Source organism: Schizophyllum commune (assembly GCF_000143185.2).
Source record: "Schizophyllum commune H4-8 unplaced genomic scaffold SCHCOscaffold_10, whole genome shotgun sequence".
Lineage (NCBI taxonomy): Eukaryota > Fungi > Basidiomycota > Agaricomycetes > Agaricales > Schizophyllaceae > Schizophyllum > Schizophyllum commune.
Genome location: NW_026089547.1, coordinates 964,498 through 989,431, shown reverse-complemented (window position 1 = coordinate 989,431; position 24,934 = coordinate 964,498). Strand labels below are relative to the sequence as shown.

General features: G+C 57.7%; 11 protein-coding genes across 11 annotated transcripts; 7 read left to right on the top strand and 4 right to left on the bottom strand.

Moving 5' to 3' along the window:
• The first annotated feature begins 44 nt into the window (after positions 1–44).
• SCHCODRAFT_02691826 (uncharacterized protein) lies at positions 45–1,884 on the top strand. Its single transcript, XM_003028635.2, has 5 exons — positions 45–345; positions 394–416; positions 466–964; positions 1,013–1,123; positions 1,174–1,884. The coding sequence occupies exons 1-5, from the start codon at positions 157–159 to the stop codon at positions 1,531–1,533; spliced, it is 1,182 nt and encodes a 393-aa protein (XP_003028681.1). The 5' UTR covers positions 45–156; the 3' UTR covers positions 1,534–1,884.
• On the bottom strand, positions 1,606–4,539 carry SCHCODRAFT_02587609 (uncharacterized protein; the record flags this gene model as incomplete). Its single annotated transcript, XM_050343966.1, has 12 exons — positions 1,606–1,750; positions 1,810–2,031; positions 2,082–2,278; positions 2,330–3,099; positions 3,147–3,250; positions 3,307–3,395; positions 3,447–3,628; positions 3,681–3,760; positions 3,807–3,883; positions 3,932–4,126; positions 4,180–4,343; positions 4,395–4,539. 12 exons carry the CDS (start codon positions 4,537–4,539, stop codon positions 1,606–1,608), a joined length of 2,370 nt encoding a protein of 789 aa, XP_050198508.1.
• A 316-nt stretch (positions 4,540–4,855) lies between these two features.
• Positions 4,856–5,655, bottom strand: SCHCODRAFT_02512888 (uncharacterized protein; the record flags this gene model as incomplete). Its single annotated transcript, XM_003028943.2, has 3 exons — positions 4,856–4,949; positions 5,002–5,198; positions 5,251–5,655. The coding sequence occupies 3 exons, from the start codon at positions 5,653–5,655 to the stop codon at positions 4,856–4,858; spliced, it is 696 nt and encodes a 231-aa protein (XP_003028989.1).
• A 255-nt stretch (positions 5,656–5,910) lies between these two features.
• SCHCODRAFT_02480264 (uncharacterized protein) lies at positions 5,911–6,932 on the bottom strand (the record flags this gene model as incomplete). Its single annotated transcript, XM_050342779.1, has 7 exons — positions 5,911–5,981; positions 6,034–6,137; positions 6,187–6,275; positions 6,324–6,505; positions 6,551–6,630; positions 6,678–6,754; positions 6,810–6,932. Coding segments are annotated over 7 exons (726 nt in total), but the record flags the coding sequence as incomplete, so codon positions are not given.
• Positions 6,933–8,105: 1,173 nt separating this feature from the next.
• SCHCODRAFT_02636829 (uncharacterized protein) lies at positions 8,106–11,698 on the top strand. Its single transcript, XM_050345936.1, has 11 exons — positions 8,106–9,180; positions 9,237–9,387; positions 9,435–9,610; positions 9,666–9,765; positions 9,834–10,221; positions 10,273–10,718; positions 10,770–10,895; positions 10,944–11,140; positions 11,190–11,292; positions 11,340–11,468; positions 11,516–11,698. The coding sequence occupies exons 1-11, from the start codon at positions 8,255–8,257 to the stop codon at positions 11,621–11,623; spliced, it is 2,850 nt and encodes a 949-aa protein (XP_050198506.1). The 5' UTR covers positions 8,106–8,254; the 3' UTR covers positions 11,624–11,698.
• Positions 11,699–12,284: 586 nt separating this feature from the next.
• SCHCODRAFT_02513283 (WD40 repeat-like protein) lies at positions 12,285–14,543 on the top strand (the record flags this gene model as incomplete). The annotated part of the gene is made up of 7 exons (XM_050343288.1): positions 12,285–12,471; positions 12,524–12,964; positions 13,014–13,401; positions 13,454–13,555; positions 13,611–13,722; positions 13,779–14,412; positions 14,464–14,543. 7 exons carry the CDS (start codon positions 12,285–12,287, stop codon positions 14,541–14,543), a joined length of 1,944 nt encoding a protein of 647 aa, XP_050198505.1.
• A 45-nt stretch (positions 14,544–14,588) lies between these two features.
• On the top strand, positions 14,589–14,959 carry SCHCODRAFT_01331830 (uncharacterized protein). The gene has a single exon (XM_050341460.1). It carries the CDS (start codon positions 14,687–14,689, stop codon positions 14,870–14,872), a length of 186 nt encoding a protein of 61 aa, XP_050198504.1. The 5' UTR covers positions 14,589–14,686; the 3' UTR covers positions 14,873–14,959.
• SCHCODRAFT_02636824 (uncharacterized protein) lies at positions 14,741–15,979 on the bottom strand. Its single transcript, XM_003028944.2, has 4 exons — positions 15,611–15,979; positions 15,415–15,560; positions 15,066–15,353; positions 14,741–15,017 (listed from the first exon to the last, which is right to left on the bottom strand). The coding sequence occupies exons 1-3, from the start codon at positions 15,690–15,692 to the stop codon at positions 15,096–15,098; spliced, it is 486 nt and encodes a 161-aa protein (XP_003028990.1). The 5' UTR covers positions 15,693–15,979; the 3' UTR covers positions 14,741–15,017; positions 15,066–15,095.
• SCHCODRAFT_02712435 (DUF367-domain-containing protein) lies at positions 15,698–16,929 on the top strand (the record flags this gene model as incomplete). Its single annotated transcript, XM_003028638.2, has 5 exons — positions 15,698–16,081; positions 16,131–16,237; positions 16,290–16,426; positions 16,482–16,763; positions 16,808–16,929. Exons 1-5 carry the CDS (start codon positions 16,022–16,024, stop codon positions 16,927–16,929), a joined length of 708 nt encoding a protein of 235 aa, XP_003028684.2. The 5' UTR covers positions 15,698–16,021.
• Positions 16,930–17,402: 473 nt separating this feature from the next.
• On the top strand, positions 17,403–18,226 carry SCHCODRAFT_02512000 (uncharacterized protein; the record flags this gene model as incomplete). The annotated part of the gene is made up of 3 exons (XM_003028639.1): positions 17,403–17,480; positions 17,547–17,738; positions 17,801–18,226. 3 exons carry the CDS (start codon positions 17,403–17,405, stop codon positions 18,224–18,226), a joined length of 696 nt encoding a protein of 231 aa, XP_003028685.1.
• Positions 18,227–20,835: 2,609 nt separating this feature from the next.
• On the top strand, positions 20,836–24,870 carry SCHCODRAFT_02636820 (uncharacterized protein). Its single transcript, XM_050345935.1, has 5 exons — positions 20,836–21,624; positions 21,671–21,725; positions 21,779–23,503; positions 23,555–23,791; positions 23,843–24,870. Exons 1-5 carry the CDS (start codon positions 20,914–20,916, stop codon positions 24,715–24,717), a joined length of 3,603 nt encoding a protein of 1,200 aa, XP_050198503.1. The 5' UTR covers positions 20,836–20,913; the 3' UTR covers positions 24,718–24,870.
• The last annotated feature ends 64 nt before the right edge of the window (positions 24,871–24,934 follow it).

Below are 24,934 nucleotides of genomic sequence, written 5' to 3'. Positions count from 1 at the left end.
CAAGGAACGAACGGGCCGACAGGCTGACATTCAGCTTCTCTTCAGCCACTCCTTCCACTCAACCTCCATGCGCTGCTCATAACTCTCACTATATCATCTCTGAGAGGCCAAAGAGACTGCAGACGCACCGAGGGACGGCGCGTAAGCTCATTCAAAATGCGGTTCCCGCTTCACCTGCTCCTGCTGCTTTCCGGCTGGATCGCGGGATCACTCGCGAACACTCAAGAGGATGCTGTGCGCGAGTTATTCGCTCGGGATGACACTCTTGGTCCCCCGACGACATCTACGCACACCAATAACTGGGCTGTTCTCGTTTGTGCGTCCCGCTACTGGTTCAACTATCGAGTGAGTACGTTCAGTCGGTTCCCCCGTCCATTGCTCACTCGTGCTTAGCATATGGCCAATGCATTGGGAATGTAAGGACTACACATGCTGTCCGTAAAGTAACTCACGCGTATGGCGTAGGTATCGGACAGTAAAGCGTCTGGGGATTCCCGACTCGAACATTATCCTAATGTTAGGCGACGACGCGGCCTGCAATCCACGCAACAAGTTTCCCGGGAGCGTCTACGCGGAGAAGGGCTGCAAGCTCGACCTCTATGGCGACAATGTCGAGGTGGACTACCGAGGCTACGAAGTCACCGTCGAGAACTTCATCCGCCTGCTCACTGGACGGGTTGACCCATCGGTTCCGCGCTCGAAGCGGCTGCTCACGGACGACCGCTCGAATATCTTCATCTACATGACTGGTCACGGCGGGAATGAGTTCCTCAAGTTCCAGGACACCGAGGAGATCAGCGCTTTCGATATTGCGGACGCGTTCGCGCAGATGCACGAGAAGCGGCGGTATAACGAGATCTTCTTCATGATCGATACTTGCCAGGCGAATACAATGTACTCAAAGTTCTACTCGCCTAACGTGCTTGCGACGGGCTCGTCGTTGCTGGATGAGAACTCGTACTCGGTACGTGACTCGCTGGTTCGCATGCACGATGTGCTGAGACGGGCACAGCATGAGAACGACCCCGACCTCGGCATCGCTGTCATCGATAGTTATACCCACTATGTCCTTGAGTACCTCGAGGGCATCAACAAGACTAGCCCGCTGACTATGCAAGACCTGGTATGCACCTCTTTGCAGCATACGTCCACCGTTGTTGATTATTCTGGCAGTTCGACCATTACGATGTCGAGAAGATTCGCTCGCACCCGGGAGTTCGCAGCGACCTCTTCAAACGCCCTGTCGAGAGCGCGCTCATCACCGACTTTTTCGGCGGCGTTGCCCAGGTGGAAGTTATGCAGAACGTTGCCGACATCGCAGTGGATTCTGCACCCACCGACGATGCGCTCGCGCAAGAAGAGGCGTCATCACACCTCACAAGTGCCCCGAAGATAGGTGCCGTCCCGCCACGGAATATGTCCATAGAGCAGCATACAGAAGTATCTTCACGGAACAGTACTTGGCGGGTATGTAGGTCCTGGGTCGGACTGGGGCTTGTGGGCGGATTAGTAGGCTGGGTAAGTACGCGATAGTAATGTCAGAGAAATATCATGAGTAGTGGCTCTGAGCCAGCTCAGTCAAGAACGACGACCGTCAGACGTGTATCATAAGGTGCCATAGTCAAGAATCGTCCTATCGGACGCGACGGTCGCTGGCTTCTGAGGTAGGACTCTAGATAGAGGTGTCGGGTTCGACTGGTCCGCCTTCTCGTAGTGCATGCCTTCGGTACATGCTTTGACATTATGCTTTCTGTTAAGATTGGCCGTGAGAGGACGTGCGACGATGAACCAAGTGAGAGCTACACTTACGGTGATTTCAGGTGCGATACGACCCCTTCGAGCTTGAACAATCGGCGCGACGGTGGGCACAGCAAGCAAAGCCACATATTCGCACAATCCTCCCGGTTCGCGACTGGCTGCGACTTTCCGATGGGCTGGTGATCGACGGTTACGCGGAAGGAGTCCGTATTGACTGGCGATGTAGAAGTGCATAGGACATCTATGCCAATTTGCGGGGCCTCGATGTTATGTCTGTTCAGTCGATGAGCACGTTTGCTGAGAAGAGACATCGTGGAGCTTACGCGGTCTGAACATGCTCTTCGATTTGGTCGCGCGGTCGGAAGTCGTCCAGGTGCGCGCAACAGTGGGCGCACGCCCAGGTCTTCGCTTCGTCGAGTTGGGCAAACCGAACGCCCCGAAGACGCAAGCCTTCATTTTCTGAGGGCAGCTGCCATTGAGGCTCTTGCGATGTCCGGTGGCGCTGAGCATGGTGGATAACCTAGGCTTCGCGTCAGTCAAATGACTTCCTTTGCCAATCAGCGAGACGTACCGCCGCACGCCATTTGAAAGCCCTCCTGCCCCAGACTTTGAATTGCTTGTCAGCGGGACAGTGCCCACAGAAGAACCATGCGTCCCGAGCGTCCAACTCCGCAAAGGTCGCTGATGTCGGTAGCTTCAGTACTTGCAGAATCGCCAGTACGCAGCGCGATAGGCCTTCGTCGTACCGCGGAAACAGCGCCTTTCTGGAACGGTGATAGAAGGCGATATATCCTCCTTTGTGGTACTTGCGGCAAAAAATCATGTCTTGGGCTCTGAGACATTGCTCGTAGTCACCGGGGAACATGGTCGATGTCAGGTAATTGGGTCGGAAGCTGGTACATGTCGCCAAGGCCAGATCTAGCACGAAATCGACTGCAGATAGCTGGTCTGCTGGGATGACTGCAGCTTTTTCTACATCACTGACGACCTGATCAAGCTCTGATCGTAGAGTCTCTTCGTTTTCGATCTTCAGGGCAGCGATGAGAGGCGCACTTTGCTGCAGAGCTTGCTCGAATTCGGCTATGGATAATGTCTTGTCCACGTCGGCGTAAATAAGTTCGCGGAATGGGTCAAGCTTGATGATCGCATCAGACGAAGGGAGGGCAAGCCAGCCCATGCTTGCCCAGTCGCTGGGCTTGGTGGTCTTCCTGTACGCCTCGTTGTACAAGTTGGCGATGGTTTGTCTCCGTTGGTCAAGGACGACCTTGTGGTCCCGATCAAGCCTGTCAGCGCGCTGTGTGGCTACCTCGTCTTCCCATTTGCGCCGGATTCTCGCCCAACCTAGGAATAATGAGGTCAAGCTCCAGAAGGGGCGCATGCTCGCTTACCGGCGTCCGTGAGCTCCTTCTTTTCGACGGTGATCCGCCAGTTTCTGACCGCATTGGCAACATCTCGCGTGTCGTGGCCGAGCTGGAGAAGTCGTGCTTTGATCCTTCAGAACGGCAGAGCTTGGTCATTGGCACGAGCATGCAACCTTGAAGTACTTACGCTTCCCTGCGAGCATCTGCGAGTCTCTCTCCCTCCTTATGGCTGTCCCATTTGCTCGTACGTGCCCAACTCGCGCACTGGGCAGCGTGCTGAAGTGATGCATGTCAGAAGCATCCAATGAAGCCGGCAAGCCCACTCGCCTTCATAATACTACATATGTGGGCAAGCCTGCGCTTGCGATAGTCGTCGTATGCCTTCTTCGCGTCCTTCTTCTTCAAGGAAATGTCTTTGGTGTATTTGGCGACAACCTTGAAAACGTCGTCGAAGTCACCCCTCCAGTAAAACCTCGTTGCGGTCTCGTGGCCGTGAGCCCAACCTCCGACTATGCTACACTTCAGCGCGCGTTCTCTTCGACGTGTGATGGGAAACCTCACCATGCGTATACCGCATCAGGTCCAATACAGAGGTATCATAGTCGGGGTATTGACGCTTGAACTTGCTAGGGGTGAATAGACTTTGTCGCCGTCAGTGTACATCTTGACGCTGAGGGGAGTACACACTTCGATTTCTTGCAGGCCGTGCAGACTCGCATGAGAAGCTGGTAATCGACAGTATTCACGTTGGGCGCATCACAGTTCTGGACGAAGTCAACATGCGTCTCTCATGCTGAGGAGTGGTAACATACTTGACACCTTTTGGCTCCGAAGACCAGATTCGCCCACCGAGGCTCGTCGTAGCCTGGAGCAGGCTCTGGCGCCCCTGTACGCTTTCTGGCGTTCCTCCAAACAATGATGGCCTGTGACGACAGAAGTGTTTGCCTTAGCAGCCTGCTCGTTCGGGAGAGGGGCACAAGATCTTGAGGGTCAAGCAGCGTGAACGTCTGTTGAAACGGTCCGTAAGAACATGTTCGGGAATGAAGCTCGGTCTACTCACTTCGAATAATATGTCCAGCGGCATGTCCACCAGTTTGGAAAGCTTGCCCGCTTTGCCGCGGGCGCGCGGACGCCCATTCCCTTTCGTAACCTTGGCGCTGACTGCTTTGCGCGGAGCAGACTTGCGCGCTCGCTTGGCAGGCCGTCGCTCGTATGCGTCTGACTCTTGAGGACACTGTTAGATTGCTCGACCCAGGGAGTCATGATACAACTCACCTTCCCCACTCTCTGACTCCGACGTGGACTCTGCACTCAAATCCGTCAAGTCAGACTCGGACGAGGCCTCGTCTGAACAGCAAGAACGTGGCTTGACGCGTCGAGTTGGGGGCAGAGCCCGCGACTGGCGCCGAGTACTGACCATGATGGGAATATGGAGATGGGGAGGAGGAACAAGACCTGCTGGGGTCGTCGCGTCGCGCGCGCGGTCGGGGTGATCCGCGCACACGTGCGGGGCGTAATCGCGTGATCGTTCACTGCAGCTCCAGGTCCCATAAACTTGCAGGAAAACTCCGTTTTATGATTACGATCCTTGATTCAATTGCATCAATATGATACCTCAGCGTCTACTCAACAGTTTCCCTATAACGATACAATGCAGCACAGACATACAGCTACTACTCGAGAACGTCATCGCCGGTTGGGGTCACAGTGAAGCTAAACTTCAACAAAGGTGGGACTCAGTCGGTCACCACAAAGATAGGCTTGATGTGCACCGGATTCGCAGGCATGCAGAGCACGTCCTTGCCAATGCGCGGATTTTCTGACCCGTGTCTGTCAAATGCGTTAGTCAGAACGAGAGAAGAGATGGTTCAGGCCAACGTACACTTGCTTGACGTGCGCCTTGGCTTGCTCCAGTGTTTGCCAGTTCTCGAGGTGTAGATTGCAGTGGGCGCAGGACCATGTTTCCACGTCCGCAAGATCATGTCCTTTGCTCGACCGAGCATAAGACGCCTCGTCTTCGGAAAGCAGCTGCCATCTCGGTTGTCCGCAATCACGGTGCTCTTGTTTGAAGTGCACGGCCTGGGCAGCTTGTCAGTCGCCGAACGAATGTTAAGTCGGTAAGGATACGTACGGCAGAGCGCCATCCGTAGGCCATTCTTCCTCGAATATGCAACTCTGGGTTGAGCATGGGCTTGCAGAGGGAACAGAAAAAACGTGGGTCGAGCTCGTCAAGCTGAGCGAAAGTGGTGGAGGCGGGCAGCTCCAAGGTGTCCAGGAGCCCTGCGACAGCAACCGAGAGGTCGACGTGATACTTAGGCCGTGAGCCCACGCGTGGCATGTGCCCACAATTCTGCGCGAAGATGTAGTCCTGGGCTCTGAGGCATTGCTCGTACGGTGCGAGCACAAAGAAGCCGCCATTGGCGCAAGTCGCAAGCGCCAAGTCGAGGACCTCGGTGGCGGGATCATTGCGCTTGGGAATCAGTTTTGCCTCCAGGACACCCTTCCTAGCCTCGGAGATCATCTGCTGCACCGACATCGCCTGCTTCTCCTTCAGTTCCTGTATCTGCGGAGCGCAACTCTGTAACGCCTGCTGGTATCGCCCCGCAGGTATGTTCTTTTCGACATCGGCGTAGACGAGGTCGCGGATGGGTTCGAACTCGAAGATGCGGTAGGATGGAGGGATGGACAGCCAGTCGATGGAGGTCCACTCGCGAGGGCCGACGTGCTTTCGGTACGCCGCATTGTAGAGTTCGACAGCGACATGCTTCCGTTGCTTGATAAGGTCTTTGTAGTCGCGGTCAAGGCGGTCTCGACGCTGGTTGTTGACTTCCTCCTCCCATTTCGGGCGTATTTTCTTCCATGCTGGGACACGATCAGTCGTACCGCTGGCGCAATGAGCGCCTTGGGCGCTCACCTAGGTCTGTGAGCTCTTTCTTCTCGACAGTCATCTGGGAACTTCTCAAGGCTTTGCTGATGTCGCGCTCGTCGTATCCGAGCTGCAGGAGCTTCTCTTTGATGCTGGACGAGATCAGATATCGCAAGAGAGATGTCGAGACACCCGACTTACGCCGTCTTGCGCAACTCGGCTAGCCGTTCGCCATCGCGGAAATTTTCCCAGGAATGATCGCTAGCCCAACTGGCCCATTGCAGCCAAAGCTGAGGGCCGTCAATCACTGGCGCACAGTCGGCAGATTCTTGACATACCCTGGCCACCGCCGACACGTACTCGACTCGCCGCTGCCGGAATGCCTCGTATGCGGTGTCTGAGGCAAACTTCTTCTCAGAGATATCCTTCTCATAGCTAGCGATCTTCTCGAGCATGCGCTCAACGTCCTCTCTCCAGTAGAACCTGGTATTGCTTCCATGACCATGAGAGTGCCCGCCCACTGCAACAGATGAGCGGCAGTATGCTTTATGAGAAAGGAGCGTACCGTTCGTATACAATACCAATTTAAGCACAGACGCATCGCTGACCGGGAATTCCTTCTTGAACTTGATGGGCGTGAGCAAACTAAGCCGAAGTCAGTACAATGAGGGGTTAAAGGAAATTCAGCGTACTGTTTTTTCTTGCATCGCGTGCAAACACGCATCAGCAGTTGCCAGTCGACATTATTGACGCTGAGGCAGCCGCAAACCTACGCAAAGGGCTTCAACCGACAGATCGCGGGGTTCCGCGGTAAAGTGGCGTACCTGGCACCTCTTCTTGCCAAGCATGAGATTGGCCCACCATGGTTCAGAGTGGCCTGGGGGAGGTTCCGGCGCGCCAACGCGCTTCCTGATGGTTATCCAGACAGATACGGCCTGAGGGGACATGAGCGTATCCCGCAGCAGCTTGTTGGTGCGCGCGACGGCGAGGAGATCCTGAGGTTCGAGCGTATGGAAGACCTGTATACATACTCATAAGCCAACATGCGCGAGTTAGGAAAGGACTGTTGCTCGCTTCGTAGAGGATGTCCAAGGGCATGGTAAGCAGCATCGAGAGCTTACCCGCTCCGCGCTGTTTCTTGATCGGGGTCTTCTTCACGGCCTTCTTGGCTGGTTGGCGAGCTTTGCGCGCGCGTTTGGCGGGCGGGGGACTGTCGGATGCATCGGAGGCTACGGCTTTCCGGTCAGCCGCAAATTGATTCGTTGGGTGGCCCAATATCCCCTAAACGCACCTTCTCTATCGCTCTCTGAGTCCAATGCGCCGTCTCTGACACTTGTGTCGTCCTTCGCATCGGACTTGATGTCTTCGGCGACTTTGGCGCTCGAGCCAACCTTCGACTGGCGTCTTGTGCTGACCATGGCGGAGAGAGGCAAGTCAGTATCAGGAATCAGGAACAGGCGGAGCCGCGCGATATTGCACACGGGCGCCTATTTCATTTTCCACGTGCAAAGTTCAACTTCCGCGTTCGAATCTCGAACAATGTGAACTGCTACATGGTCGACGTTCGAGCAGGTACGCGAAAGAAGTATGAACAGAAAATATGTGCTCACCATACTTTTCTCAAGGATGTATGGCTTGAAATACATAGTGTGGGACATCTTTAAAGCGAAGAGAATCATTCGCTTGTATGACTGCATGTTGACAGACATCGAAGTTTGGTTCGAGTCTATATCGACAGGAGCCTGAGGGTCGTAAAAAGTCTGAGGCGTGGCATTTCACGAAGTGGACACGGCCCGAGCTCGGGAAACCGCCGATCTACACACTTCACAAGCTTGAGAAAGCCAACATCCCAGTGAGCGGCACAGGTCGGAAGATTTATAAGCGCAAGGCACGCGCAGTATAGTAGCCAGAAGCCCAGCAGATGCAGTGCGAGGGGCAGTCGATTTGAAGCGCAGTGACATGTACAATGCAGAGCAAATGATCGTCTGCTGAACTCCGCGTCCTTCCTAGTAGCATGCAGCTGAGCTCGACCCTCTTTTCCACGCACTCACCAAGAAACACTACCGATCCTGACAAGTCGCACGCAGCACACAAGAACCAAGGATTCAATGCCTCGCGCTCGACATTGCCAACGTCCGAACCATGGTGCCACGTCACATCACATTACTGTAGGCCCGCTCCCACGTGCAACCCTGATCCCATTGTTCTTTTGTTCTCGACTTCCACATTCGGCGATGACTGATTCCGCGTAGCGGCACCTCCCGAACACATGGAACGCTTCACCACCCTCGAGCCGGTCCGGCTTTACGCCTCCAACGCCGCCGGGCACTTTCTGAACACGCACACCCCCGCCGCACCTGCCCGCGCGCCGGAGAACCTCGTCGGGCGCCTGCCGAGCGAGCTGCACTACTTGGTGTTGTCGTATGCGTCCGTGACGGATATCGCGGCGTACGCGCGCTGCTCGCATGCGACGGCGGCTATAGCACACGCCGAGCGCGTGTGGGAGCCGCGCTGGAAGGCGCTCCACGTCGAGGACCGCGGCCTCGGCGACGTCATGGACGACCTCGAAGAGTGCGCAAAAGGTAAGGCAGCTGTCGCGAAGGCCGCGGCGCCGCCCACGCTTGCCGTCGACGACGACTTTGGCGACTTTTCGTCTGGGAGTAGCGGCTTCGATGCGCCGACTGCTGATGCGGACGAGATGGGCGACTTTGTGGGGGCGTTTGGGAGCGTGTCTGTCGCGTCGAGTGCGCCGCTCATAAATCTGCCATCTGCAAAGACGATTCGTGCGAAGTACAGCCGGGCGCACAACCTGCTAAAACCGCTGACAAGATTACTCTCGTCGCCACCACATATGGTTCTCTCGGAGTTGGCCTCGCAGGCTTCGCCGACAATACGACAACAAGCAAAACTCCTGCGATTACTTGCGTCTTTTCTAACGCCCGTGGTCAATCCGCTGCACGGATGGGAGTCCTTGTACTCCTCGCTGCGCCTCGCCATTGACCGCTTTGACGCCAATTTGCTCTCCGCGTTCGATGTCGCTGACAGTCAAGGCGATGAAGCTGGCATGCGAGAGGCAGCTGAATCCTCCTGGGCGATTTACGACGGCACCGGCGACTGGGAGATGGGCAAGGTCTGGACGGAAAAGCGGGAGATTTTCTACGAACTTGGAAAATGGAATGCGCTGGACAATTTAACGTGAGCATCGAAGGTAAAAAAAAACTAAGCGACGGATGTATTGACACTTTACTCAGAGAAGACGGTCGCCTAGATTTCGACGCCATGGACGGCTTCATGACCTTCATTCTCAGAGCTATGAAGGAGCATGGATCCCGCGCTGCGCGCGTTTTTCCGCCAGAGTCAGAGGTCGTGCTGTTGTTTGCGACGCGTGTGGCCAACGAGCTGGTATGAGGTTCTGAATTCTCTGATATGACTGTCATTAACGAAGCCAGGTCGGCGAGTACGTGACGGAGCTACTGACGCGAGCTCGCGATTTCTCGCTGGATACCTACCTCAAAGCAGCAGCCGCAACGTTCCGAGAATCGTGGAGGATGGTGGACGCGATCGCCGAGGCTGCGAGTGCGCGCCCGGAGAGTGTGCCACCGAGGACGAAGGTGGAGGACGTGGTGTAGGTGACATCCGGCTTATCGCTTGAGGTTAAATGCTGACGGTCGCTTGCCCAGGTATCAGATGTTCGAAATAAACATGGACGAGTATCTGGACGACGAGATCGAGTCGGTCAAGCTCGCCTTCGAAGCGATTTGCAAGGAGTGGGATAAGCAGGTGCGCTATCTCCCTCGTCTCCTCTATTTCATCGTCTTCCATCAGGTCCCTTGACCTCACCTTGCCAGATGGCCCAAGCCGGCCCCCGAGCGTCCCATGCCGACACCGCGGAGCCCAGCTTCCTCGGCTCGCAAAATCCTGCGCAGATGAAGCGAAACGTCCTCGCCTCCTTCACCGACGTCCTCCTGCTCCCCGTCACGATCGTGCCGCGCACCATGGGCGCGGTCGGCGGCGCCCTGAAAACAGGCGGCACGGCGGCGGTGCAGGGCATCGCGATGCTGAACCCACAGCGGTGGGGCGGGGCGCAGAATGTCAATGATGGATATAGTAGGAATTTGGATCGAGATGGCGATGGGGAGAATACGGTGTTTGAGATTGGGGACGATGATTATGAGGAGGGGGAGGAGGTGCAGACGCCGTCGAGGGCGTCGATGGCGGAGTCGGTGAGGTCGGAAGGTGGGTTTGGTGTGGAAATATGTGAAGCACCAGGTTTACCACTTTGTCTAGCCACGACTTCCACCACCGCCGTCTCTTCAGCCAACAACCGCAGCAGCGTCGCGCCCTCCATCGCCTCCTCAAAGACCACCCTCACCACCGCCCCCGCCCAAGCCGTGAACCAATTCGAGCTCCTCCTCTCCCTCGACATCGCCCTGCAACTCATCCACGCTGACCGCGAGGCGCTCAAGCGCGCGGAGACCTTCGCCGGGTACCCGGGGCACTACGGGCACCGCGTGCGCGACACGATCGAGGAGATCTTCGTCCTCCTGCTGCAGGCGCTCAGCGAGAAGCACCTGTCGACGGGCTTCGCGGCGGCGATCGAGCAGATGCGGGCGTACCGACCGGCGGAGCATGAGGAGACGACGAGTGTGGCGCCGCTGTTGCAGTTTTTCGAGCTGGTGCATATCGGGGATACGATGCAGAGTATGGTGCAGGTGTATTTTGATAAGGAGATGGTGAGTGGGGAGGTGGGAGGTGGGAAATAGGGAAAGCTGACGATGTGATAGGCCTCGCATATCGACCGAACGGATTTTTTGAACCCGGTGGTGAGGGAGAAGAAGCGGTTCGAAAATGCGTTGGACGACTCTGTGGCGGCTGGGTTGAACGCGGGGACGGATGTGCTGATGAATCAGGTGCGATGATTGCTCGTTAATTCGCCCTCTCGTACTAATCCCACGCAGGTAGAGCATATTATCATGACCCTGACGCAGCCGAGAGAGTACTACCCTCCCGAGGACAGCCCTTTGGAGCTAGGCCCGACAAAGGCTTGTACCGAAGCGATTAAGTGCCTACAGATGCACTGCAAGCTTCTGAAGGGCAGTACGAGCAAGGAAGTGCTCGAGGTGTTCTACCAGGAAGTCGGAATCCGGTTGATAGCGTAAGTCGTAGGCATTGTTCGGTCTGCAGGGCGCTAACGTCCGCCGAAGGATCCTGCAGAAGCACATCAAGCGACAGATTATTTCGCTCAGTGGCGGGTTCCAGGTTATCGCAGATCTGAACACGTACCATAATTTTATTGTGTCGCTGAAGGTAGGATACTTGCTTTTTGCGAGGAGGTGGCGCTGATGAGGTCGTAGGTCCCGAGCATAGCGGCGGAGTTCTCTCATCTAAAGATGTTAGGACATGTATATGTGGTCGAGGACGCGAAAGATCTTGCACAGATTGTCCGAGATGTGACGCGGTACGGAGGGGCGTACAGGCCGGAGGTATGGTCTGCTGTCCTGGGAGACGACAACGTGCTAACCTTGTTCAGGACGTCTACGAGTTCATTCAACGACGATCGGACTGGAAGAAAATCGAAAAGGCTGTAGATAAGACGATGTACAACCTCAGCTTTAAGGAGGACTGTGTTGTGTGCTGATATATTGGGCGTAACATATATAGGCGATCCCTGACCGTTGGGATCAGTCAGGACGCGGTGCCTCATCGCCTGTCAGCCACCTCCGAGGACTCGAGGCCGAAGCAAGTCCGGAGGAGTAGAGTCAGTCTACCATCTGACAGGCTAGTACGTGGTCACGAGAACAATGAGGGCGGACAATGGGCGCGACGGGCGCGTTGACGACGCGTCCGATCACGTCATTGTGATTCGTGCGTCATGCGATCGAATTCCGGAGCAGCCACGCGGCCCGATTATCAGAAAGAAGCCGCCGGCCTGGATTTGAAATAGGCACGTTTCAACTTGACGTGGGCTTCGAAATCGCACCTGCACTTTGGCTCTTGCTTCCGACCCCCATCATCGCCTGCTATCACCAAGGGGCCGCGCCAAACGCGCTCAAAGCCCCCACACGCGAGCGTTAGCCATCTACTCTACCTGTGGCGTCAAACTCCGCCAGACATGTCGGGAGGAAACATATACAATGTGCGTATAATTTCTGCAGCCGCTCACGACAGTTCTACCGTCACGCTGTGCAGCTGCATGCTCGGTCCCCCGTCAGATAGCCACATAATCACCACGCTCCGGCATTATCCTTCCCCACTCCCCCACCTGCCTTACATAGAACAAGGACGTACGGCTGATAATCATGTTCGCCCCACAGCACCGTAGCTTGCAGCCCTCAGCACCAGGGCAGGCGCTGCCTGGCGCACCTCGTGGCTTCTCGCTCTCCGCTCGCCTCGATGAGCACCTCGACCTCATACGGCAGGACTACGAGATTATGGCAACAGAGTTGACCGACGCGAGAGCGCAGAAGGAGGAACTGGAAACAAAGGGTGTGTGCTGGGCGCTTAACTGTGATAAGTATGACCCCTGACACATGTCTAGTTGTTGCTCAAATAAATGAGATTGCCCTCATCACGAATACCTTGCACGAACTGAACAGCAAGCATGCTCGGTTGCGACAGACGTATGAGCAAGAAGTGACAGCTTTGCGCGCCCAGTTGCACGAAGCGCAGAGGCAGGTCGCCCTCGCCGCGAATGCACATCACTCCGTCTCCGCGCCACCGCCCGGCCCGGGTGGTCTACCACCTGGTGTTCCGTCACAACACGACGCGTACTATGCACGGGAACGCGACCGCGAGATAAAGGACCGCGACCGCGACCGTATGATGGTTGAGCGTGAGCGTGACAGGGAGTTGGCCGAGCGGGAGAGGAGTGCACGAAAGGAGCATGAGCGTGAGCGCGAGATGCGGCTGAGGGAAAGGGATGCGCGAGAAGCGCGGGAGGCTAAGCGAACAAAGGTTGAGCAGAAGATGGAGCGCCCCGGTATGCATACCGGTCTATACCGCCGATAGCTACTTGACATCGTACGCAGAGCACTTCAGCAGCCCCGCCATAGGCCCCGGCGTACCGGTATCGATGCCTGCTAAGCTTCCTGCTCCTGGGCCGTCAACGCCTCAAGGGCAATTACCGCCCCAGCTGGCCTCGGAGCGTGGCACGCCACGAGGTCCTCCTGGAGCAGCGCCCTTGCCCAGTGCACCGCCCCCAGCAGCTCTCCCACCCCCACCAGGAATGGAAGCAGGTCCTAACGCCGCTGCCCCTCCTCCACCGGTATCATCAGGACCGAGCTTCTTGGACGACTTGGACCCTGCAACCCTTCCACCAGAGTTGAAGAAGGACGGCAGCGACTGGTGGGCGGTATTTAACCCGAATACCAAGCGCGTGCTGGACGTGTCCTTGATGCACTCTCTCATACACGAGACGTGAGTTCATGACGTAGATGGAATCGGAGGTTCATGCTCACAAGCGCCCCAGTGTCGTCTGTTGTGTCCGCTTCTCAGCGGATGGCAAATTCCTTGCGACAGGGTGCAATCGGACAGCCCAGATCTTCGACGTGCAAACCGGTAGGAAGACATGGTGGGCATTCAGTTCTGCTGTACCCGACGTCATGGAAATTGACTTGTTTGCTCAGTGTCCTCGTCGACGAAAGCTCTGGACGGGCTGGCGACCTCTACATCCGCAGCGTCTGCTTTAGCCCCGATGGCAAATATCTGGCAACCGGTGCTGAGGATAGGCAAATAAGGGTGCATCTCCTTCATTTCATGCATGATCATTCCCTTGAATTGAATGCCGTTCATAGATCTGGGACATTGCGAAGAAGTCTATCAAGCACATATTCGACGGTCATCAGCAGGAGATATACTCCCTTGAATTTTCATACGACGGCCGTCTAATCGTGTCCGGATCCGGGGACAAGACCGCGCGCATCTGGGACATGCAGGACGGCTCGAATAAGGTGCTCGCCATCAACGACCAGGACTCGCTGAACGCGGACGCCGGCGTGACCTCCGTTGCCATTTCGCCCGATGGCCGCCTCGTCGCGGCGGGGTCGCTCGACACGGCCGTGCGCATCTGGGACGTCGAGAGCGGGGTGCTGCTCGAGCGGCTGCGCGGGCACCGCGACAGCGTGTACTCGGTCGCGTTCACGCCCGACGGCAAGGGCCTCATCAGCGGCTCGCTGGACAAGACGCTGAAGTACTGGGACGTGAGCGGGCTGGCGCGCGGCGCGGCGCGGAGGGCGCCGGGGCGGGGCGGGGACGAGAAGAACAGCCTGTGCACGATGAACTTCACGGGGCATAAGGATTACGTGCTGAGCGTGGCGGTGTCGCCGGATGGGCAGTGGGTGGTGTCGGGGTCGAAGGATCGGGGAGTGCAGTTTTGGGATTCAAGGACGGCGGTGGTGCAGTGTATGCTGCAGGGGCATAAGAATTCGGGTGAGTGGGTGGAGTTGGGGTAGATGACGGTATGCTGATGGTGTTTGACAGTTATATCGATCGACTTGAGTCCCGCGGGAGGCATGCTGGCGACGGGGAGTGGGGATTGGCATGCGAGGATATGTGAGTGATACCCCTTTTTCCTTAGAGACCCAGGCAGCTAACCGATTCACAAGGGAGCTACACCACTACTTCATGAGCTCTGTCCCTCGCATGCATATGAATATGTGGACTTCCGCAGTAAGCAAGCATCTACTGCCCAAATGCGCACTCGATGGACTCGGCGCGCGTTGCGATACCTATATTGTATATCTGTTGGAATGTATTTTCGGTGAACTTGTTCTCTTTTGTACTGTTAGTAGACTCGTCTAATGTGCTTTGCGATGTTTTGCCCCGGTTCATGAGTTGGGAGGCGCAGGTGGCGGGTAGACGAATTGGTGCGGGAGAACAGGCAGCGTAAATGCAGCCGCTTCATTGGAGTGGAGAAGATCAGGCTTTCGGATACCAGGTAGAGCGCATTCACACATGGCGTAAAGGGGAAGGGAGGTGCAATAGCATGTGCTCATTAACAGGTGAATAAGTGCAGTAGGGTCGGACCGTGATAGCTGCGTAGCGTATGAGTACAGGGTCGAGGCGAAAAGAATGCAGCGCACCTCTGCTCATGATCGTGACCAGAACGACTTCTAGGTAGCCGGCTCGGCCTCCCCAGAAGGTGGTGGTACTGCTCTCGGTGCACCCGCCGACGTAGAAGCCTCCGCAGGTGCACTTCCCTCTGCGGCAGCGGCACCCTCCGGGTAGGTCGCTTGCAATTCCGCGAACGCCTCGCGCGACTTCTGCAGGAAGAGGGATGGCGTGACGCCGCGCTTGCTGGTGAACTTGCCCCAGACGGCGTTCAGCTCCTGCTTCTTCAGATGCACATCTTGCGCAACGTAGGGTTTTAGCTGTGGGAGGAGGCAAGTTGGGGTCAGTGTGCAGGGTAAGTGCGAGGCGTGTACGACGCACCGGCGAGTTGACAATCTGCTCGAGGGGCGGGGCGACGAAGACGCGAACCTTCTCGTCTATGAGACGGTACTTGGCCTTGCCGCCGACGACGTGACGACCGGGCGCGCCAGTGCGGGTGCCCTTGGGAAGGAACGCCTGCCGAGTGCCTGCGTTGCGGTCAGGCATCGGGCCTTACCGAGCAGTATACAGTACAGACCCTTGTAGTAGTCCTTGTTACCGCGCTTGGGGGTCAGCGGCCGGCGCGACGCCTTCGAGAGTCTGACCGCCGTCGGGAGCATTGTGGTCGGAAAGAGAGACGGTGTGCCGCTTGGACCGATCGAACTTCTCTCCGTCACCCGCGACTCGGCATCAACTCAGCAGGCGCCGGGCATATCATTCGGAGCGCATATATTCACTTGAAAATGGGGAAGAAGCCTGCGAATGCAAGGGGGAGAGGAGGGAGGGGACGGGGACGCGGAAGAGGGGGCGGGGGGCATGCTGGTCATCATGCGCGCCACCAGCTGGGTATAAATGAGCGGCCGGACAGCGCTATAGACGATGTTGCAGGGCAAGAGGAGGAGGAGGGAAGCGGGTCAGATGGAGGTGGGCTTTCTGTCAGCCTTTTTGTATGCATATGAATGAATACGCAGACGAACAGGTTACGATTGACGTGCCAGTCGCTATGTGGGTGCGTTGAGCGCCAGCGTACTTGATTGTCGTATCCATGATCGTCGCAGGACTTCGACCACTGCGATCCCAAACGATGCTCGGGCAAGAAGCTGTCTCGACTGGGCCTGATCAAGGAGCTTAAGGTGCCATCGAAGTTCAGAGGCATCGTCGTATCGTACGCATCTTCCCCTCCCTCGTTTCGTACCTGCTGATCGGTGCATCCACAGTCCAAAGGCCTCGCAAGTGGTAGCGCCATGCGACAGAGATATAGTACTCAAGGGCGGCGTTGCCGTAGTTGAATGCTCGTGGGCGCGCCTAGACGACGTCCCATTCAACAAGATCGCAAGCCCGCACGAGCGTTTACGTGCGTCCCTCCATTTTGCTCGTCCCAAAAACGTGTACTGAAGTCTAAAACCTAGTACCCTACCTCATTGCGAGCAATCCCGTAAATTACGGCAAACCGTGGCGGCTGAACTGCGTCGAGGCCCTCGCCGCCGCTTTCTACATCACCGGGTTTGACGAATACGCGGAGCGCTTGCTGAGCGGCTTTGGATGGGGGGCGTCGTTCTGGAAGGTCAACAAGTCGTTGATCGAGCAGTACCGACGGTGCAATACCGCTGAAGAGGTATCGCGGAAGCAGGACGAAATCATCGCTCAGCTGGATGCGAGCTGGGCACAGTCTCGGAAAGAACGGGGTAGGAGTTACTCTAGTCTTCTGACGGACAGGTACTGATGGACATCCCAGACGAGGAGGGTGACGATCTATTGGTCGCAAACCCGAACCATCAGCAGTGGGATACACTTAGCGACAACGACGAGCCTCCAGACTCGTCGGATGAGTCAGATGCAGCGACTTCCGGTCGATAGGTTGCGGCAAAGATACAAGTCACAACGCGACCACCAAAATCTCAATGCGCACGATATGTACACTATCAGTTCTACTCTCGAGGGCTGCCACGATCCTTCTGGCAACATCGACCAGTCGGAGGTGCTTTGCAGCTGATTCTTTGTGCTCGGTAGTTCCAAGGCGGGATCGCCCACCAAGAAAGGGAGAGTATCTATCAATAGAGGTTAAGACCTTTATGGCCGCTGGTGTGGGTCCAACATCAGTATGTCACCTCTACACGAGGCGCGGTAACGTGCTCAATTATTTGCAAAATGAACGGAAGGTACGAATCGGGGAAGTTCGAAGGACTCGTGTACCCTACCCCGCCTCGAGGCGCGCAGCCTGCTACCCTAGGACGACAAATTTCGCGTCCTGCAGCCTGCTCTCACCGCGGCTTGTACCATTAGTCCCCCCTCCTCTTCCCTACCCATATTCACGACCCAGTTACGCCAACATGAATCCAGGCTCGCCTTATGGCGGTCTACGAAGGCACGAAGAATACTACATAAGCACAGGGGACCTGCATCTCGTGGTGCGTGTGCTGCCCTGCTATCGAAGCGAGACGTTTCGTTTGACTGATTCGCGCTGTCTGCCCTAGGTCGATCACACACGATTCCGGGTCCACAGATACTTCTACGAACGCGAATCCGAGTTCTTTCGCCGCATCTTGTTAGCGCCTGCCTCGCCTGGCGCGACACGCCAGGGCGCAAGCGACGATAATGCTATACAGCTGGACTATGTTACGAGCGATGAATTTGCGAAGTTCAACTGGGTGTTCTACAACCCCAAGGTGCGCGATCGAGGCTGGGCGTGTAATTGTCGGATGCTAATCTGAACGTGTCTTCCTCGCAGTACTCGCTTTATGACAAGAGCGCGAAGGATTGGCAAATCATCCTCCGTCTTGCGTACCGATGGGGCTTCCCGGATGTGCACGAACTCGCGGTTCGGGAGCTAGACAAGATCTACGTCCCCGACATTGACCGTGTTGTGATGTACCAAGACTACGAGGTCGACAGGCGGAAGCTGGTCCCTTGCTACGCAGCGCTTGCAGAGCGCGCAGACCCAATCACGCTCGACGAGGGCGAGCGGCTCGGTCTCTCGACGGTTATCATGCTCGCGCAGGCGCGGGAACTCGCGCGAGCGGGTCCCCAGCGCGAATTGGCGCCTGCTGGGCTGCGCCGCGACGAGATGGAAGAAATTGTGAAGGACGTTTTCGACATCGAGGCACCTCCCGTGGATATGTTGTACCCCCAGGCGTACGAAGTGAGTCTACTATAATGTGCGGTGGAAGGTGCCAACTGACGTTTCCGCAGGGATCGATTGCAGGCAGCCCTACGAGGCGGAAGTTCTCAAAGGGAAGCAGGCGACGGGCGTCAAACCCGATGTCGAGGTCGACTTCGGGGACGTACTCCACGGCGACCTACTCAACACCTCCCACTCCGACGGCGCAGCGCTATACATTCCAGGAGCGACCGCGGAGTCCTTCACCGCCTCCTCCTCGCTCGCCTACACCTACTCCTCCGGTTTCACGCACATCGTCGAGGGCGAATACACGTCAGTCTACTCCCACTTCTGTCCGTCGCATCTTCTCTCCTACTATCGAGCCTGGATCGCCCCTTCCTCCGCCTCCACAACGGCGCAAGTCGAATGCCAAGAAGGTCAAGAGCAAGAGCCCCCCGCCCATCCGCACGTCGTACTCTGCCTTGAATGGGAAGTATGCCAGCTCGGCCACGCGTCCAGAGCCGCCGAAAGTTGTCGAGAGCGCGGCACCGAAGAGGACGTCGGACTCGGATGTCAGCGACATTCCTGAGGGCAAGGGCAAGCAGAGGGAAGACGTCGACGCGTGGACCTGGGATGACGAGGAGAAGAAGTCCGCGCGCACCCCGCTCAGCTACAACATCCTTCGCAACTTGGAGCGTAATGCCAGTCTGGGTCCCAACGGCTCTCGCAGCGGCACTCCCGGTTTCACTCGCCGTTCCTCATCTCGTATGAGCATGGGCGGTCGCCGGTCCTCGTCTCGTGTCACCAACTACTACGACGTCGACTCGGACATGTCGGTCAACGGCGGTGCAGAGTCCTTCCACGACGCCGAAGACTGGCAGTCGTTTGGGGACGGCGAGGAGGTCTTTGAAGAAGCCGTTGCACACATTCCGCCCATGGACGAGCCCGTTGCGCCGGTCTTCCAGCCTTTTGCGATGCCTCCGCCGGAGACGCCGGTCACGGCAGTCCCGTTGAGCAGCTTACCATCAGCGACGCTGCTTAACTTCACGCCTGTGGCACACACCCCGGTCGAGGAGCTCAAGCCGGTCGAGGAGTTGAAGGAGGAGAAGCCAGCGAAGCAGCCAGAGGAGCAGAGGTCGGTTCCGGAGACGCCCATCGAGCCGGTGAAGCCGCCTGTGGATGTGCTGTCGACGAGGCCACCACAAGCGCCGCTGACGGAGACGCCTGTGCCTCCAACTCCCCCTCCTCCTGCATTCGCACCATCCGTGGTCAAGGCTGAACCTGCCGCCCAGAATTCTCAATCCAAGCCTCAGGCTCCTGCGGTCAATGCGAAGAAGTCGGGCGCTGCTTCCAAGGCTGAACCTGCATCCGCGCCTGCACCTCCCGCCTCCGCCCCCAAGACCAAACCCGCTGCTACTCATTTTAAGGAGAGGTCTCCATCCCCTTCGCCCAAGCCTAAGGGTAAAGCTGCGGAGAAGGCTGCACCCTCGGTGACGCCTGCAGAAGCGTCCACACCATTCGCTAAGAAGAGCAAGCGCAACCGGTCTCGCTCCAAGTCCAAGACCACTCCATCTGCACCGAGGGAGGAGGTTGCGTCTTCTGCGTCCGATGCTAAGCCCGCTCCTGCCGTGGCCAAGGCCGAGTCCACTCCTTCAGTGCCTGCCGCCTCGGAGTCCAAAGCTGAGCCGGCGACGTCTGCGCACGAGGAAGAGTCTACACCGGCCAAGAACAAAGCTGAGGTTGTCGAACCGCCCGCGAAGGTTGAATCCACCGCTGTGCCTGAGGCGAAGCCCGCTCCGGCCCAGACCGAGGTCGACACAGTCAAGAAGCAGCCTGCGGATGTCGAGAACAAGTCTGAGCCTACTTCGACTGCCACAGTCGAGCCCGCGCCTTCTGCGCCCGATGGTCCACTGCCGTCTGACGCGCCCAAGGATGAGCACACGCCTCCCGCCACCGAGGTTCAGCCTGATTCGACCGTTGTCAACGTCGAAAGTCAACCCGCCACCTCTGATAGCAAGGTCGAGCCTGCTCCCTCTGCTGACCAGAACGCGCCCTCCACCTCCTCTGCGAAGGACGAGCCGGCCCTTGGAAAGGTCGAGTCCACGCCAGCGACGAGTACTGAGCCCACGACTGCGACGGAGCCCGCACCAACTTCTGCGCCTATCGTCACGTCCGCTTCGGATACTACCTCCGCACCATTGACGACTGAATCGGTGACTGCATCTACCTCCCAGGCTGTGCCTCCTTCCAGCGAGACTGAGCCTGCATCATCGGCACCCGAGCCTTTCGTCAAAGACAAGGCGAAGACTCAGACGACGCCCAAGGCTGCATTACCTGCCGAGTCCGAGGACAAGACGGCGGCAGCTGAACCTGCGCCTGCACCGGAGAGCGCTGCCGAGCCAAAGTCTGCTTCATCTCAACCTCCACCTTCTGAAACGAGAGCAGGCTCCACCCTTTCCAAGTCGGCCGCGAAAAAGAAGGCTAAGAGGGAAGCTGCTGTTGCTGCTGCTACCGCCGCCGCCATCGCCGTTGTCGCAAACGAGGAACAGGAGACCGCTTCCACCCCGGCGCTGGAGGTCGAGCAGGCATCTACAGTCACGCCGAATCCAGCGAGGGTGCGGGAGCCCGAAGTTGCGTCGAAATCGCTGATTAATACGGCGGCCGAGCTTGAAGCGGCAGCCTCTGCGAAGAATGGCAAGCCACTCACGCCGAGACAGAAGCAGTATATGGTCAGAACGGCGAAAATGGTCGCCGAAAAGAAGGCTGCTGAGGCCAAAGCCCAGCTTACTACCCCGACGACTGAGGAATCAACGCCGAAAGTCGAGGAGAAGCAGGCGGCCTCTGACCTTATAACGGCTGCTGCCCAGGAGCCCGGCTTGTCTGATGTCACCTCTGCAGGGGACAAGAAGGACGCGAGCTTGTCTGCCGCTGAGGCGAAACCAGCATCCCCCGCTGATCCTCCCCAGGCGTCGGAAGTGCCTTCGGTACTGGAGACTACAAAGCCGGACTCGGATGAGAAGGCCCACGGCGAGGGAAAGACATCTGCTCAAGGTCTTGCGTCGACTACCTCCTCTACCGTTCCTATTCAAGCCGAGGCTGCCACGTCTCTCTCAGCTGAAGAGAAGTTGTCCGATCCTTCGTCTGCCTCGGATGCGCAATTACCTCCGGAAACGGAAGCCAGGCCGAAAGTCGACCGAGATGATCCGTCCTCGCCTCAACCGGCCGCTGCAGCCACGTCAGAGCCTACCGCTCTGCCTTCTTCTGCAGAGGAGCAGGCGGCCGGTTCGCTTCTTAACGTCGACAGCGATGTGCCTGCGTTGGCTTCTACGGAGAAGCCGCCACAGGCGACGCCTCCCACCGAGGGGAAGGACCAGACTCCTCTTGAAAGCGAGAAGTCAGGTGAGAAGTCAGTCGAGACAAAGCAGGACGAGAAGGAGCAGCAGGCCGACAAGAAGGTATGAGCTATGTCGTCAGCGAAGTTGCCGACTAACAAGACCATAGGCAGAGTTAGAGCCGAAGCCTACCCTCAAGGAACGCAAGGACAGCGAATCTCTGGGTGAGGGGACCGTTGATGGCTCTCGCGCTTGGGCTAACACCACCTTTATGAAGCGAATGCGAGCAAGGGCGAGGAAGAATCCGCCGAGAAATTGGGTGCTACGGCGCCGCTCAAGCCACCCGCCAAGCCTGTCAAGATCGATGCAACTTCGAATGGTCCAGCAGATGTCTTGAAGCCCACGACCGCGATGCCAAAATCCGAGCCATCAAAGTCTCCCGCGACCTTACCTTCCCGGGATGTTCCTGCCCCTCCTCCCATTACTACAGCCATGGCAGAGGCCGCGTCTCTGCCCTTGAACAACCCCTCCCAGAATAAAGATACATCGACCGTTGTATATCCGAAGCCGGCACAACCCAAGGCTGCGCAGTTGCCACCTAAATCGCAATCAGTATTTACTGCGGGCAGTCTCTCAAGGGACCCGCCTATAATGCCCAAGCCGACCTCTATCTCAACGACAGCGACGCCGAAGCAGACCCCAAGCAGTCCTCAAGAGAAGCATAAATCCTCTGGCTCCTGGGGAGGCTGGGCAAGTTCGGTCTCATCCATTGCCTCAAACTTGTTATCGCCAAAGGCTGAAGAGCCGCCGCGTCGTCAATCCCTATCAGAGCGCTTGGCGGCCAAAGCCAAAATGGCTGCCGCTCCAAGCTTGGCAAAGACGCACGAAGCACCTCTTAGCCCGCAGGCCCCATACACGCAGCCCACATCCCATTCGCCGCCGATACCGACTGACTCATCTCCGGTGACGACGAGGTCGCCTGTCGCTTCGCTCAACAAGCCAAACGCAGGGCTGGCATCACCCTCGACGCGAAAGAACTCTTTCGGTGTGGCGTCTCCTCAACCTTGGCCTGCCCCCTCTGCTTCAGCGTCAGGGGCGAAGGAGAACAAACTGGCGGAGGACGCCACAAAGCGTCCTGGGGTCCCGGCACCGTCAATGGGTAGCGCGAGCCGTGCGACGACGCGACCTGGCAACGAGGAGAAGCAGCTGCCAACGCCGAGTACGACAGACCAAGCAGATAAACCCCCGGCGAAAGCGAAGGGGGCTGCTACGGGTGTCACCGAGCCGAATCAGGCGGAGGCAGCGAATGGTCAGACGGAGAAGCTTGCTTCAGATACGGACCCCGCTGCCGAAAAGCCCGTGGCTGGCAAGGCCTCCGCCGCCCCCGAGCCTGCGCCTGCCGCTTCTGAGCCCAAGCCCGTGGCCGACGACGTTGCGAGCGAGTCCAAGACGGCCGATACCGCTGCTTCAGAGCAGTCTGCTACAAGTGCCGCCGTCACTACCGATTCGCCCGCTATCTCGAGTCCATCGACCATCACCGCATCGCAGAAGGCTGAAGAGGGCAAGGAGCCGGGCGAGGGTCCCTCTGCGGACGCAGGCGCATCTGAGGCGAAGGCTGGCGGCTCTGAGGACGCGGGAATTGCTGACGCGAAGGACACCGACGCTAAGCAGGCCGGCTCTAAGGCTGTAGGGGGCGCGAAGGAAGCTGAGGCGGGATCTGCGGCGGAGTCATCCGACAAGAGAGACGAGGTAAAGCCAACAACGGACGCGTCAGCTTCGACCACCGACGCACCGGCTCCCGCTGCATCGACGCCGAGCCCAGATACCGCCAAGGACGCGCCAGAGTCGGTCAAGGTCACAACAGAGTCAGCGAAGGACGTCCCCGATGCGGCGAAGGACGTGCCTGAGTCTACGAAGGCGACCAACGCAGAGGGAACGCAACCTTCAGCTGTGACAGGCGAAGCGCCCGCTCCTGCTGGGAAGGCGGCTGACAAGGCGAAAGGTGCGCTTGTTGATGCTCTATTCACGATTTAGGATCTGACGTCGTCTTCAGACAAGTCCGATGGCCCAGACGCGAGCGCGGAGGGGAAGAAGGATACGGCGAGCGAAACGGAGAACGCATCGAGCAAGGCCGAGGACACGTCGAGCAAGACCAAGGCCGAGTCGAGCAAAACGGAGGATGCGCCGGGCAAGGTTGAGGACAAGACGGCAGCTGAGAGCGCACCTGCTAGCGAAGACTCGTCTACTACGAAGCCCGACGAGACGCAGACCGCTGTTGCCCCTGCCGATGGTCAGCAGTCTCCTACTCATGCCTCTGCGAGTATTGACACGCCTACCGTAGCGCCTACTGGTACCGACGCATTGACGACCGATACAGCCTCTGCCCCGCCTGCTGCTGCCGATGCGCCGACGGCCGACGGCACGAAAGAGCCAGCGCCTTCGAACAAGGACGCTGCGGGGACCGAGGGGGTGCTGGTCGATGTTGGTGCTCCATCCGCCGATGCCGACGCGTCTTCCGCCGAGCCACCAGCGACAAAGAAACCTGCGCAGGGCGACGAACCGGGGAAGGTCTCGGACGCTGCAGCGAAGGACGACAAGCTTGTCGAGGGTGGTGAAGCGGCGAAGGACGAGAAGAAGGTGGACGAGGCATCGGCGAAGGAGGGAGAGCTGGCTACCGAGACGCATGCAGAGCCGTCATCTGATAAGGAGGCGCCAAAGGTCGATAGTGCTGCGCCGTCTGCGGACACGTCCGCCGATGCTGTTAAGCAAGCGGGCGATGACGAGAAGCAGAAGGACGGCGCCGAGCCGGATGCAGTGGACCCCAACACGACCGTGTCCGAGCCTCCCTCGAAGACCGCTACCGGCTCGGAACAGGAGAATGGAGACAAGGTTGCGTCCGCTGACATCGCAAAGGGCGGCAAGGAGCAGGCAGCCAGTGGCAAGGCCAAACCTCCGTTGACCGTTTCAACGGGTAATACGCCGCTGGACAAGGCAAAGAGTGCGACGGAAGATGCGGCCCAGACGCCAGCTAGTGCAGCGCCTAAGACAGCTGCCGTCGACGAGCCGACCCAGTCTCCAACATCGAGCACTCGTCCTGGAACGCCCGCGGGAGATGGCAAATCGGCAGCGGACAAAGCAGCGCAAAGGGCGCTGAAGAACAAGCAGAAGAGGGAAAGAGAGAAAAGGGCCAGAGAGGCGAAGAAGAACCAGAAGTAGGGCACGATGCAGACACTTTCTTGGATTTATTGACACGCACCTGTAACATACTTCGGACCACGTCTGTACATCTTCCTTTTCTTGTTTTATAGGTTTTATATGTGTACAGATCAGCAGCTATAGGTTCAATCCGAATAGATTTACCGCTGGCCAGCGTTAGAAGGAAGCGCAAATCGCGAATGCCTATCCCGCGAACTTGAACTTGCAATCAGATGAT

What these genes read in the sequence shown, in the direction of transcription:
- SCHCODRAFT_02691826 (XM_003028635.2), top strand. Translation starts at nt 157, where the DNA reads ATGCGGTTCCCGCTTCACCTGCTCCTGCTGCTTTCCGGCTGGATCGCG. An exon ending in GCTACTGGTTCAACTATCGA is followed by an intron (nt 346 to 393) that starts GTGAGTACGTTC and finishes ACTCGTGCTTAG; the next exon opens with CATATGGCCAATGCATTGGG. An exon ending in ATGGCCAATGCATTGGGAAT is followed by an intron (nt 417 to 465) that starts GTAAGGACTACA and finishes CGTATGGCGTAG; the next exon opens with GTATCGGACAGTAAAGCGTC.
- SCHCODRAFT_02636829 (XM_050345936.1), top strand. Translation starts at nt 8,255, where the DNA reads ATGGAACGCTTCACCACCCTCGAGCCGGTCCGGCTTTACGCCTCCAAC. An exon ending in AATGCGCTGGACAATTTAAC is followed by an intron (nt 9,181 to 9,236) that starts GTGAGCATCGAA and finishes CACTTTACTCAG; the next exon opens with AGAAGACGGTCGCCTAGATT. An exon ending in GCAAGGAGTGGGATAAGCAG is followed by an intron (nt 9,766 to 9,833) that starts GTGCGCTATCTC and finishes TCACCTTGCCAG; the next exon opens with ATGGCCCAAGCCGGCCCCCG.
- SCHCODRAFT_01331830 (XM_050341460.1), top strand. Translation starts at nt 14,687, where the DNA reads ATGGACTCGGCGCGCGTTGCGATACCTATATTGTATATCTGTTGGAAT.
- SCHCODRAFT_02636824 (XM_003028944.2), bottom strand. Translation starts at nt 15,692, where the DNA reads ATGCTCCCGACGGCGGTCAGACTCTCGAAGGCGTCGCGCCGGCCGCTG. An exon ending in TAACAAGGACTACTACAAGG is followed by an intron (nt 15,561 to 15,610) that starts GTCTGTACTGTA and finishes ACCGCAACGCAG; the next exon opens with GCACTCGGCAGGCGTTCCTT. An exon ending in AGCAGATTGTCAACTCGCCG is followed by an intron (nt 15,354 to 15,414) that starts GTGCGTCGTACA and finishes CTCCTCCCACAG; the next exon opens with CTAAAACCCTACGTTGCGCA.
- SCHCODRAFT_02636820 (XM_050345935.1), top strand. Translation starts at nt 20,914, where the DNA reads ATGGTCGCCGAAAAGAAGGCTGCTGAGGCCAAAGCCCAGCTTACTACC. An exon ending in GGCGGCTGACAAGGCGAAAG is followed by an intron (nt 23,504 to 23,554) that starts GTGCGCTTGTTG and finishes CGTCGTCTTCAG; the next exon opens with ACAAGTCCGATGGCCCAGAC. An exon ending in CGCTGTTGCCCCTGCCGATG is followed by an intron (nt 23,792 to 23,842) that starts GTCAGCAGTCTC and finishes CGCCTACCGTAG; the next exon opens with CGCCTACTGGTACCGACGCA.